This window comes from Erinaceus europaeus, chromosome 2, assembly GCF_950295315.1.
Source record: "Erinaceus europaeus chromosome 2, mEriEur2.1, whole genome shotgun sequence".
Taxonomy (NCBI): Eukaryota; Metazoa; Chordata; class Mammalia; order Eulipotyphla; family Erinaceidae; genus Erinaceus; species Erinaceus europaeus.
Window position 1 is genome coordinate 107,433,248 of NC_080163.1, and position 13,946 is coordinate 107,447,193.

Below are 13,946 nucleotides of genomic sequence, written 5' to 3' on the forward strand. Positions count from 1 at the left end.
CTAACTGTTCCATCATGTTTATTTTAGAGAGAAAGAGGGAGAAACAGACTAAGAGACATCACAACACTGCTTGACCACCCATAGAGCTCCCTTAATACTATCGATGGTGTTCCCATGTGGTGCCAGAACTCAAACCCAAGGCTTAATGCACAGCAAGACATATGCTACTGAGTCAGCTACTGGCCCATTGTCAGCTATTTTGCGGTAAGTAGAATAAGACCCCAGACAGAAGAAAGTGTGGACTGACATACATTTATCTTGAAATGAGGAGAGCAAAGTATACAAGAGTGGCCACTTGTTTATCATTGGAAAGCAAGATGTGGGTCTACAAGGAGTAAAAGATTTTTATCAGTATGCAAAAAAAGGCATTTGGGATATGGATATCAGGATAAGCTGATCATACTATGTTATGTTATATTAATATGTTTATTTATATAATATGAAGGGTGGGCAGTAGTAAGAAAGAAGAACAGGGGTTGTGGCGCAGGGGTATAGGGAATGTGTGAGGCCTTGGGTTCTATTCCTGGAATCACATTTAAAAAAAAATAAAAGGTGGTCCCGGAGGTAGCACAGTGGATAAAGCATTGAATTCTCAACCGTGATGTCCTGAGTTCAGTCCCCAGCAGCACATGTACCAGAGTGATGTCTGGTTATTTCTGTCTCTCTGCCTATCTTTCTTGTGAATAAATAAATTCTAAAAATAAAGATAAAAGAGTAGTTTATGAGATATCATCTCACCCATGTGAGAATGGCCTATATCCAAAAAAAAAAAAAAATAGAAACAAGTGCTAGTGAGCATGGGGACACAGTGAAGCACACAGTGGGGATACAAATTAGTGTAGTCCTTATGGAAGAGAGTTTGAAGATTCCTGAAAACATTAAAAGGAAAGTTAACATATTGTTAGAGGGCAGGTTAAAGTTAGAGGGAGACTCTGGAGGAAGGGGAGGGCTTTTCTGAATAGGGTGTCCCTGTTCAGGACAAAAACCAAATACTATGGGATGAACTGTGAAGTGCCTGTACGCAGATGAGACATGATGAAATGACCGATCACTACTGGCTGGCCATAGGCACCAATAGCAGAAGGCCAACCTGCTCCTATTTAGGTCCACCAACAGCCTATAAGAGGACTTGGCTCTGGGAAGTGGGGGAGTCACTGCCTACGGTGTGTCCTGAACAACTTCGCATGCCTCTTTTCTTTACTAGTGATTTAATATTGATTTTCAAAATTACAAGATAACAGGAGTACAACTCCACATCATTTTTACCACCAGAGTTCCTACTCCCCAATCCCTACATTGTAAGCTACTGTGGTTCTTCCAAGGTTGTAGATATGGGTCAACTATTATTCCTACAACTATCTGTCTATATTTGTATATATTTGCCCAGTTTTTGATTGTCAGTTACATCTCTTTTTTTTGTTTTGTTTTTATTTATAAAATGGAAACACTGAGCACTCTGATCATCTTCCCCTTATCATTTCTCTCCCACTGGGAATATGGATCAAAAATATTTTTGTGGTGTACAAGGTGGCAGTTCTGGCTTCTGCAATTGCTTCTCCACTGGACACGGGTGTTGGCAGATTGATCTACACCCCCAGCCTACAGCTGTTCATCTCTCTTGTTTCCTTCCCTGCAAATCAAGGATTCCACTGACTCTTTGTGGCAACTACTGTGGTGGACCCAGTGCTGGGGAGCCTACTGGGATTTCTCTATGAGCTGTAACAGTCCAATGGACCTGGGAACCTGCTTTCACTCCAACTCTGGTAGCCCAAGGGAATTTCCCTGAAAGAGTCGAAATACTCTACTGGACTCAGGAACCTGCTTCCCCTGTAACCGTATTTCCCTGTAATCTTGTAATCCTGTAAGCCATTATTAAATCACTAATGAATAATGCTTTTTAAAAGGAGTGTTTGATAAACCTTTTCAAAACATAAATTGACAGTGTTCTGTTACTAAAGTACTCTGACAAATAAAACCTCTTTATTTTCCTTCTCTTCTAATCCTAGGATTTTTTTTTCTTTTTAATTACAGTACCTCTCAACTTTAATTATTGGTGGTACTGAGGATTGAGCATGGGACCTCTCACATTCACATGCACAGTAACAGTACTTTGTGCTATTACTATGCTGTCTCCTTAGCTGTACAGCCTTAGAAATCAATCTGGTCAAGCTAGGCACAGTCAGTATACTTTCATCCAAGATATCCTAGTCATTCTGGCTAATTTTCAAAGTCGGAGTCAAGAGTCTCAGCCTGCCTGCCCCTAAGAACATCCCAGCTTCTGGTTGGGCCCTAAACTGAAAGAGCTCATATGAGTGGACTCTGATAGAAATAGTAAGGAAATGGAGGGATCAGACCTTGTGAGACCTTCACAACAACTCTTGAGATGCACAGCTGTCAGCTCTTCTGGACATCAGCTAGCTAGCTGCAATGAATTTTGATGAATTACGTAAAAAAAAAAAAAAAAAAAGTTACAAACATGTGGAATGCATTTTCTCCACGGCACTCAAGAAATTTACAAGGAGATTTGACTGAATTTGCCAAGCCCAAGAAGCATTTGAAAGGCAGCCAGGAAAAAAAAAAAAGATGTTTCTTGGAGAGCGGTTAGGTTTGCTCTACTTTGCTCGTAAAGGGAGTCTGTAAAGAAAACACAGCAGCCGTTAGCAGTGCCTCAAGCCAGTGCCTCCTGGAGACATTGCCCATGGAAAGGGTGGATATGGTCATTTCCTTGCCTACCAGGTCCAAAGGCCAAGAAGATACCCCGCATGTCCATGAGCTCGTTGTCATATCCGTGCCATCCACGCTGCCAGCCTTCCCGCTTGCCAGTGCTGTTCATCCAAAATGGCAGCACCTCTCGACTCTGCAATCAACCAAGGCAACGACATTACACACTGTCCCAGCCACGGTGAGAGTGAGCACCCAACATGGGGGTTTCCTCCTCAGCATTCTTTATTAAACCAAAACACTGCTCATAACTCTGTTTATGGTAGTACTGGGGATTGAACCTCTGGGGCCTCCAGCATGAAAGACTGTTGTGTGACCAGTGTGCTATCTCGTATACCTCTTCTCAGCACTGTTGATGCAGGTCATCTTAGATTAGCTGTTGCAGTTCCTACCCCAGGGAGCTGAGATCTTTGGAGGCAAGCCATTAAATGGCCAGAGAACCCTAGTTGTGGGAGAATTTCTTATGTTGATCTGTGCTGGACTTTCTGAAAACTTTGACAACCATTACAAGTAGCATATTATAGAGAGAGGAGTGTCAGGGGGCTGGGGAGATAGCATAATGGCTATGCAAAAGATTTTCATGCCTGAGGCTCCAAAGTCCCAAATTCAATCCCCAGCACCACCATAAGCCAGAAATGAGCAGTGCTCTGGTTACTATCTGTGTATCTATCTCTCTGTCTTTCTGTCATTAAAAATAAATAACATTTAAAAGAGAGAAGAATGTCAAGTGTATCTGTGGTATAAAAAATAAGATACTTGTGACCTGGAAGGTGGCACAGTGAGTGCAGGATTTATAAGCATAAAGTCTTGAGTTCAATCCCTGGCATTACTTTGTGCCACTCTGTCTTTTTTTTTTTCTTTTCCTTGCTTCCAGGGCTATCCCTGGGGTTCAGTGCCGGCACTACAAATCTACTGCTCCTAGTGCTATTTTTTCCATTTTATTGGATAGGACAGAGAGAAATTGAGGAGGATAGAGAGATAGAGAGGGGGGAGAAAGATAGACACCTGCAGACCCGCTTCACTGCTTGTGAAGTGACTCCCCTGCAGGTGGGGAGCTGGGGGCTTCAACTAGGATCCTTGGTGGGTCCTTGCACTTAGTACGATATGCGCTTAAACTGGCGCACCACCGACCAGCCCCTTCCATCTGTCTTTTATAAAATCATTCTTTTGAAAAAAAATTTTTGACTTTTGTTCCAAGTTCTAGGCACAGAGCTTCTAAAATTCCTGGAAATTCCAGTTATGAGCTTGTCTTTGGTTACTCAAAGCAAATTCCTAGGGCTGGCCACATAGCTCACCTGGAAGCTCATCTGCTTTGCAGTGCTCCTGACTTCGCTCCGGCAGCAATGGGGAAAGCTTTGGTGCTGTAGCATATCTCTCTCTGTCTGTGTATATGTCTCTCAAAGCTGGAACCAATAACCAAAACAAAAACAACCTTGGTTCCCAGACTGAGTTATACACATGAGATGACGGGGGTGGTAGGTATGTGGCTAGATGGCTTCAGAGTAAGAACTGGTCACCAAAATAATCAACAGCTTATAGGTTGGGAGGTAGCGCAGCAGGTTAAGCGACCAGCGTAAGGTTCCCGGTTCGATCCCGGGCTCCCCACCTACAAGGGTGTCGCTTCCCGGGTGGTGAAGCAGGCCTGCAGATGTCTATCTTTCTCTCCCCATCTCTGTCTTCCCCTCCTCACTCCATTTCTCTCTGTCCTATCCAACAACGACGACATCAATAACAACAATAATAACTACAACAGTAAATCAAGGGCAACAAAAGCCAAAATAAATAAATATTTAAAAAAGAATCAAATGCATGATGAGACACTTTGAAGTTTCAGCTTGTCCTCTGACCTCAGAGGAAGGAGGTCAGGGTTCCATAGAAAGCTGCATTCAGGGAGTCAGGCGGTAGCGCAGTGGGTTAAGTTCACGTGGCGCAAAGAGCAAGGACCGGCCTCAGGATGCCGGTTCCAGCCCCCAGCTCTCCACCTGCAGTGAAACAGGTCTGAAGGTGTCTGTCTTTCACTCCCCTTCTCTGTCTTCCTCTCCTCTCTCTTTTTCTCTCTGTCCAATCCAACAACGATGGCATCAATAACAACAACTACAACAATAAAAAACAACAAAGGCAACAAAAGGGAATAAATAAATATTTTTAAAAAGTTGCATTCAATCTTGTGGTTATGGATGCATTTCCTTGATCCTGACAGTGAAACCCAAATATAAGCCCAGGGCTATATGGTTCAGGGGGCTTCTGTCACAGTGAACATATAGATATGCTGGGAGCATGGTGTCCCTACACAAAACATGGAAGCTTAGGGCCTTCATTCCCTTTGCATCTCTTCCATTTGTTTGTCCCTAGGTTGCAACCTAGATGATAAAACTGTAAGCAAAAGTATAATCTTTTTTAGGGGCTGGGTGATGGTGCACCTGGTTGAGCACACAAGTCACAGTGCACAAGGACCCAGGTTCAAGCCCCCGGCCCCCACCTGCCAGGGGAAACTTCATGAGTGGTGAAAGAGGGCTGCAGGTGTCTCTCTGTCTCTCTCCCTCTCAATTACCCCTTTCCCTCTCAATTTCTGGCTATCTCTGTTCAATAAATAAAGATAGCAAAATAAAAACAAAAAAATTACTTATTTAAAAGATTAAGTATAGGGTTGGGTGGTGGTGCACCTGGTTGAGCATACATGTGCACATGTTACAATACACAGGGACCCAGGTTCAAGCCCCCAGTCTCCACCTGCAGGGGGAAAGCTTCACAAGTGGTGAAGCAGGGCTGCAGGTGTCTCTCTGTCTCTCACCCTCTCTATCTCCCCTTTCCCTCTCGATTTCTGACTGTCTCTATCAAGTAAACAAAGATAATAAAAAAAGAGAAGTACAATCTTTTTCTAGACTGATTTATTCCAGTGAATTATTGGACCTCTGTGTGTGGTGGTGGTGGAGGAGGGACCTGAGAACTCTCACATTCATAGTGAGTTGGACACAGCCTCAGTAGCCTCGGATTAGCAGCTATAATTGGAAAGGGACCATTTTTGTGGGCTTGAGTCCCTTCTCGTATGTGAGGTCCTTAATGTTTCCACAGAATTAGGGTCAGAATTGAATTTAATTGCTGAACACTCAACTGACATAGATTTGTTGTCTGAAAGTAGAGTTGGGTAAAGACTTATTTATTTATGAAAGAGAAAGAGAGAGAGGGAGGGAGGGAGGGAGGGAAGGAGAGAGAGAGAGAGAGAGGGAGGGAGGGAGGGAGGGAGGGAGGGAAGGAGAGAGAGAGAGAGAGAGAGAGAGAGAGAGAGAACAAGCATCAGAGCATTACTCTGATATAAGTAATGCCTGGGACTGAACTCTGAACTTCATGTCTGAAGAGTACAATGTTTTTTCCACTGTACTACCACCTCCTGGGCCACTCTGTTTTTCTAACAAAATCCAAGAAGCCCTGGGTCAGGAACTGTTCCAATGTGGTGGAAACACCTCCATCTTTCCTTTCTTCTGCTGCTCTCAAGAGCACATTAGAATAAATTTGTGTCCCCTCTCCATTTGGTTAAACATCTGAAGATCCTGCTCATGCTCCCCTCCCTAGGCCTTCTGCTTTATTTCCTTCTACTTGTCTTGATTTAGAGTGAGTTCTAGAACCATCACTTCCCTGTCACCCTTCCTTCCTTCAGAGGTGAATCTTCTTAGCCTGCAGATGCTCACTTGTGAAACAAAAGGCTTCTAGGTTTTGTGACTCCTGTGGGGGATGCAGCTAAGTGGACAGGAGCTGTGTCCTTCCTTCTTGCAGACTCACCATTCATTCCTGATAGTCTAACCATCCTTCTGCTAAGCAAGGTTTAATATCACACATATTTCAAATGCAAGAGTTGGAATTGACTGGTTATGAATATAAGTGGGATCAGAACAACTACCGTTCCAGCAATTGACAAGTTGGCTCATGAGACTGGTAATAGTACCATGTATTCAGTGGGCCACCCAGTGCAGTAAACATCTCCACTGACACTCTCTTAACCATCACCATACCTCAGTGTGGATGGTCGTGGATGACCATAGTGGATGACTGTCCCCACTATATAGCTGAAGGGACTTTAAGTGCTGAGAGGCAAGGCTGGGACTGAAACCCAGGTGTTCTGTCTCCTTGTCTTTATGCTCCTTCTGCTGACACATGGTCAGAGGTCACTGAAGTGCTCCTGCTGGGCCTGGAAAGTGAGATGCCCTCCTGGGTCCCCTGTTTTCTCACCAATTATGCAGTAGTGAGATGAGACTTGGGGATTCCACTGGAGAGGAATTTAATTCTAGTTTTTGACATTCTAGCTTCTGGACCAACTGCATAACTATAGAACTTCTCTTGCCTTAGTTTCTCAGCTGGGTGGGATAATAGCTGCTCACAAAGCTCCTGGAGGTTCTTGGGGGACAGTGTACTAAGTGCCTGACATGTAATGGGTGCTCAGTAACAGCCTTAGTCTGGTCACCAGATGCCTCTGGCCTCATGCAATGGGGTAGCTGTAGCTGTGCGAGTTGAACTTGGCGTTGCTTTCTGAGCTGTCATATCACATTGCACACCCATCTGCCTCACCCTGTAAATTGCTCCCTGGCATTCCTGCTTTCCAAATCGTCAATTTCATTGACAACCCCCACCCTGATTTCCTGAATTTCCCTCATCCCTTGTACCTCCTTCACCAGCTGTAGCTTGTATTTTTCCATGGGAATGTTTTTATTAACTTACTGCATTTCTAACGTGTTAGGCCGTTTTATTTGTTCTTTATCTGTCTCTGGTGATGATTACAACACATCCTGATTTAGCTTCATCAGCTAATTGAATGTGTTGCTTCCCCTCACACAGTCTACAGAGGCAGCGGTTCCTGAAGTGCCGGGTGGAACATTTTGTTCCTAACGACTTTACTGATTATGAACCCAGCGGGACACATGTGACCCAGGACAAAGGGACAGGTGAAAGGGAGGTGAAGACTGACTATTGGATTTATACCTTTTTTCATAATTCCACAAAGAAAAATACACAGACATGAAAATCTCAGCTCCAAAGGTATTTGGGGACTATCTGGTCCTAGGTAAATCTTCTCATTTTTATTAAAGTGACAAGTTCTTCCAGAAGTCAACCATTCATAAAATAATAGATTGGGAGTTAGAAAATGTCTCACTGGGTAAAGTTCACACTTTACAATGCATAGAACCTTGGGTTCAATCCCTAGCATCATATGGGAGTACTGTAGGCAGCACCAAGGGAACTTTATGGTGGTGGAGTGGTGTTTTGCTATCTCTTCATCTCTCTTCTCTTTCTGTCTTCTCTTTCCCTCCTGCTGTCTCTCTTTCAAATGACCTAGAATAAAACCACACCATGGTGGCTGATCATCTGTAGGGTATATGTACTAAGCTCTGGGCTCATTACCCATCACTGCAATGAAAGAAAACAGTGATAGATTGTTTGGTGTAAGAGAAGCTTACCACTTCATGTCAGTGATTTCATGGGTTATAAAATCATAACTTTAGCTTCAATATGGGTGGATTGAGACTTACCATGTTTATCCTTTTCTAGAGTTTTTGCTACTTTCCTTTTGCGCCCATACAATCTTCCCAAATACAAACACATGAGGTGGTGATGAGAAAATATAAATCCAGGTGGTAGTGGGGGGGATCTTCAAGCTGAGGAGCCTGAACCCCATTCCTGATGGGGGCTGCCAGATACTGCCATCAAAATATACCTAAGGAAGATGCCTGGCCCTCTAGATCTGACCAAAGGACAAAATTAGGGTACAGTGGTGTGTGTGTGTGTGTGTGTGTGTGTGTGTGTGTGTGTGTGTGTGTGTGAGGGGGGGGGGAGAGAATGGCCAGTGAAGGTGTTCAGGAAGAAAGCCAAGCCTATGGCAGGTGATGGGGAGAGGGGTGGGAACTTATTTATTTATTTGGGATTTGATAATGAAGTACAAAACGACAAGATTTCAGGGGTATGTTTCAAACTATACCCACCATCGTAGTATAAGAGCCTATTTAGGTTACTGCTTTTTCAGTCTTTTCTGAGCAGACTTAGTGTGTATGCTGGATGACTTGACCATCTGGAGGTCAGAGTCAGGGTCTTAGGTGACTGTGCAGTCCCTGCATAACCATCTATGGTCTCCATGGGTAGCTGCCTCCCAGTGAGTCTCATAGAGCCACGACTGCAGGGGTCCACTAGGAACACTGGTGTCTTCCTTTTCTTCCTTCCTTTCAGTTCCTCCTTTATTTCTTTTCTTTTTCTCTCTTTTCTTCACCAGAGAGAGACCAGAATACCACTCATTCCTGGCATGTGAGGTACCAGCAACTGAACCTGGTATCTCATGCATCTAAATCCTGTCTTCTACTACGATTCTATTTCCCTGGTCTTTGCTCACTAAATTTTCTCTCCCTTCTTTGCTTTCTTTCTTTATTCCTTTCTTCTTTTTTTCTCCCTCCCTCTCTTTTTGTCTTTCAATATTTTATTTATTGGGTAGAGGTAGAGAGAAATCGAGTGGAAAGGGGGAGATAGAGAGAAAGACACCAGCAAAAATAAAATAAAGTAAAATAAAATAAAAAAGATTAAAGAAAGACACCTACAGCATTTTTTCCCATCTCACAAAGCTTCCTCCCCTGCAGGTGGGGACTGAGAGCTTGAATCTGGGCCCCTGCTGGGACCATGCCTATTGAAGTGTACTAAGGGTGAGGAGCGGATGTGTGTGCTCTCAAACGGCCTCCATGGACGGCCCCAGTCATCCCCTACCAGCTTCCAGCCCTCAGCTTCCAACTTCCAGAAGCTCATTTAGTGGGGCCTGGACAATACCACACTGGCTGGCACGAAATCTCACCAGACATGTTTTCAGCTTGTCTTGATTTCCCCGAATATTTTGGGTCTGGGCCTAACTGCCGTTCAACCACAGGTCTTAGAATTGAGCCTGGCATTTTGCGTCCTTTGCCAGCTTTCAAATAAATCTTAACTCCAGGGGGAAACAATATAGGCCTCCCTTTGAAGTTCTGGGTTGAAATTGACCACACTTCACCAGACTCAGATAGGAGTCTTGAAGATTGACAACAAAGTATTCTACTTCACAATCTCCCACCAGGCTGTGGCCCACCCTGCCTTTATGGTCATGATGGCAGCTGGTAGACTTTATCCAGGCAAGGCCAAGAGGAATTAACCAGTGAAGCTGGGTGGGAACCAGGGAATGCTGATGTATCCTAAACTTGGATTTAAAGAGTGAGCAAAGGAAAGCTAAAAGAAATTGCCTTCAGTGGTGTTTTAGCCTTTCAGTTGCAAACTCTTTTAAGGCTACTCATAAGTAGCCAGTGCTAAAGAGCAAACTTAACTTTCCTCTCTGTCTACTTGGTTACAGATTTGTAGATACATAAAGTGAATACTCTAATGTTTCCAATGATCTACATTAGTCAAGCACTAGTCAGGAACCAACTGTCTTAATATTTCTTTTCTCGTTCAATCCACAAACATGGACTGAGCTTTTGCCATGAAAGGGCTCCCAAGAAAACAAAAGTCAAGATGTCACAGACTTGCCTTCTAAGAGCTTTCATCTAGGAAGGGAGAAGGGAGACTACAAAGGTAGACAAACAAATACAGTAGGGGGCTAGGCAGTGGCACATCTGGTTAAGTGCTGACATTACATTGAACAAGGACCCAGGTTCAAGCCCCTGGTCCCCATCTCCAGGGGAAAACTTCAGGAGTGATAAAGCAGGCTTGTAGGTGTCTCTCTCCCTGCCTATCTCCTCCTCCCCTCTCAAGTTCTCCCTGTCTTTATCTAATAAATAAAAAAAAACAAGTAAAATATATTTTAGAAAATACAGCAAAGAGTAGGGAGTGGAGGGGTTATTTGTGAGACGAGACTTTTTTCCCAGAGAATTTCAAGATGGAGGTGACTAGGGATTAGCTGGGTATTTCATAGAAGAGAAGGTATCTGAGATTGGCTTAAAGGACATGTGGAGTTGGGAAGGAGAAAGCATTCTGATGCTGAGTTTCCCATATTTATAATTCTGTGCTTACAGGCAGATGTAACTAAAATCGTTAGACCTTTATTGGTTAACACTCACATTAATTGCTCACAGCCTAGTCCTGGATGAAACTGACCACAAAAAAAAAAAATAATAATAATCAGTTTACACAAAATGAACCTGATTTCCCTTTCTTCTTCCCTGGAGCTCCTTCTCCTCTCCATTTCCTGGTGCATAGAACCATAACTTTGTTCTCCTAGGATAGATATATTTAAGTGATTTTGAATTCTACTGTTCTTGCTTTGGCAAACTTTATCTAAATCCTTTTCTCCCCTGTCCCTCTCTCACCTCTGGGTTGGATTCCACTGGCAAATTAGGTGTATGGGGCTAAACTGGGTCCTCTGGCAACAATCCCACTGATTTTCCTGTGCTAATTAATACTAGTAGGCCAGTGGGATCAAATGTGAGGACAGAGGTGCATGAAATGGTTTTCGAGAACAATTATTCCTACTCAACTACCAAGTCCCGAGCATAGTCTCTCACGTTGGAGAAGTCATTTTCACCGACACGGAAAATTTGAACTCCAGTCTCAAGTGCAAATCACTCATGTTGGTGATGGGGAAGAGAGGACTAAAGGGTCGGAAGGAAAATAAGGAGGAAGATTGAGCAAGTGAACAGCTAGAGGTTTTTGCAGGTTTGGGAATTTAGCATGAAAAATACTGATGACACATTAGAACTTGTTTCTACTGGTATAAGGAGCTGAAACTAATCACTAGACCCTATTGGGAACCAGAAAGTTGATTCGTTGGTTTTGCAATATGAAATCAGAAATGCATGCAGCATTTGGAAGACTTTTGGAGAACAGGATGGAGCAAGTGCTAGTGGCTAGTTTTGAGTATAAACTGGTATTGTCTTCCCATCTTTGTAAACTTAAGTAAGTGATTATTTAAAAAGCCTGAATTAACTCCAGAAAATGAGACTTGTTGCTGGACTTTTTTTTTTTTTTCGCCACCAGGGTTATTGCTGGGGCTTGGCACCTGTGCAATAAGTATAATGCTCCTGTCAGCCATTATTTTTTAATTAAAAAAATTTTGTTTTGAAAGGACAGAGAGAAATTGAGATGGAGGGTGATATAGAGGGAGAGAGAACAGGTTCAGCACTGCTTCATCACTCATGAAATTTCCTCTTTGCAGATGGGACTAGGGATTTGAACCCAGGTCCTTGTGCATGCTAATGTATGCCCTCTGATGGATCTGCCAACAACTGGTCCCTATTGGTCAATATCTTAAGAGACAATATCTTGTCTTTTTAAGTTTAATGTAACTTGCAGAATTTTATATATCCTGATGCAAGAGTTCTGGAAACTTTCAGGGGAAGCAATAGGGAGGCTGGGTCCAATGTTTCTACTGGTCCACACTCATCAGAGAAGCCGCCTTAGTGCCAGCAGCCCTTACATCAGCGGCAACAAGTTTTCAAGTGCATGGGACTGGCATTTCCGCCAAGGAAGCCAAGCTGTGCATATTCACTGGGATGACAACTAAATAGAGAAGAAAAAAATTAGACACGGGTTTCCCCTTTGTTGGTTTTCCTAGCCAATGTCAATTTGTCTTGACTCATGTTCATATTTCAAACCAAAAACAAAACACAAAATCCTCACTAACAACAAAAACCCAAGAAAGGAGGATAAACCTCCTCTGCTTTTCCAACCCAGAGCCAGAGAAATTGTTTTCCGGGCTGAGAAATTTCAAACTGACACAGAAATATCATCACTTAGTGCCTTGTGCCCTGGTATGTAGGTTATAGAGTAAAGCAGGCTGTGTTTTCACCATGGGAGGAGAAACTTTGCAATGCAGAATTTGAGCGATTAATAGCCCTGGCGTAGAGCTGGGAAAAAGATATAGAACAGAGTTTTCACATCTCTGTCATCAAGTAAGTAAAATAAACTACAGAAAGAGGTCAGAAAAAAAAGAGTAAGATGATAAGGAAAGAATGATATTTTCAAAGACAAATAAATAAAACCCCAACATAGGTTCAAAGTAGGATCAGAAGTTATCATTTTTATATATAAGTTTTAAGAAATGAAAATCCGGGAGCCAGGCAGTAGCACAGCGGGTTAAGCGCATGTGGTACAAAAAATGAAAATCCATGAATTCAAGAGGTCAGATAGTGGTACACCTGGTAGAGGACATATGGCACTGTGCATAAAGACCTGGGTTCAAGCACCTGGTTTCTACCTATGGGGAGAATAAAACAGTGGGGGTAGATGTACTTCTCTCTCTATCTCTCTGTTCCATTCTATCAAAATAAATAAATAAAATAACTTAAAATTTTTTTATATTTATTTATTTTCCCTTTTGTAGCCCTTGTTGTTTAACATTGTTGTGGTAATTGATGTCATTGTTGTTGGATAGGACAGAGAGAAATGGAGAGAGGAGGGGAAGACAGAGAGGGGGAGAGGAAGATAGACACCTGCAGACCTGCTTCACCGCCTGTGAAGCGACTCCCCTGCAGGTGGGGAGCCGGGGGCTTGAACCGGGATCCTTACGTCAGTCCTTGTGCTTTGTGCCACATGTGCTTAACCCGCTGTGCCACCGCCCGACTCCCATAAATAAAATAACTTTAAAAGAAAATCCATAAATTCATGAACAAGTGTAAAATGATTCAGGTCATCAGTCTAGGAGACGAAGGCACAAAAAGAAGTGACAGAAAAAAGATTTCTCAATTTCTTGTAGGGTTCATGAACAATCCCAACTCCCAGAGAAGTGTTTGCATCTTATCAGCACTCTACATCAAGTTACATGAAAGTAACTAGGTGGACTTTCCTCTTTCAGCTGGCTACTACAAGGCTATTTCTGAATTCCACTCCACCCTCTACCTGGCCCTCCCCCCCAACACACAGTAGCATTATCTTCAGGACTAACAGTAGATGCAGGGCAGAGTCTTTGCATTTATCAGAAATGGTCAAGACATACTACAAGATAATTATGCTTGTTGTGGTCAGTGATTGGCCAAAATTTTAAGAAGCTATTCCCAATAGTTGTATTATCTGCAAGCAAAATGGAAAATATGTTCACGTCATTGTAACTCTGGGGGAGGAGTCATTCTAAAGTTTCTACTGGTCCAGACAGGAGAAATGAAGATTAGTTTTTTTTCAATACCTGTATTACCTATTTTTACAGCAGTGTGAGGTCACATTTGGTGGCTCTAATTTATGGTCAATGCTTTCAGAGTCTTTTTTTTTTATATACTATTTATCTTCTCATTTCTGTTTTT

General features: G+C 42.9%; 1 protein-coding gene across 4 annotated transcripts in view; it reads right to left on the reverse strand.

The window, feature by feature from the left end:
- The window catches only part of ENPP6 (ectonucleotide pyrophosphatase/phosphodiesterase 6), a 112,689-nt gene that overhangs the window by 11,239 nt on the left and 87,504 nt on the right, over positions 1–13,946 (reverse strand). For 3 of the 4 annotated variants that reach the window (XM_060184799.1, XM_060184788.1, XM_007534057.3), the window contains one exon: positions 2,734–2,857. In XM_060184799.1, coding sequence (XP_060040782.1) covers positions 2,734–2,857 — 124 coding nt within the window. Of the gene's footprint in view, positions 1–2,733; positions 2,858–11,257; positions 12,211–13,946 lie in introns of those variants that run through there. The other variant, XM_060184802.1, reaches the window with a different exon arrangement.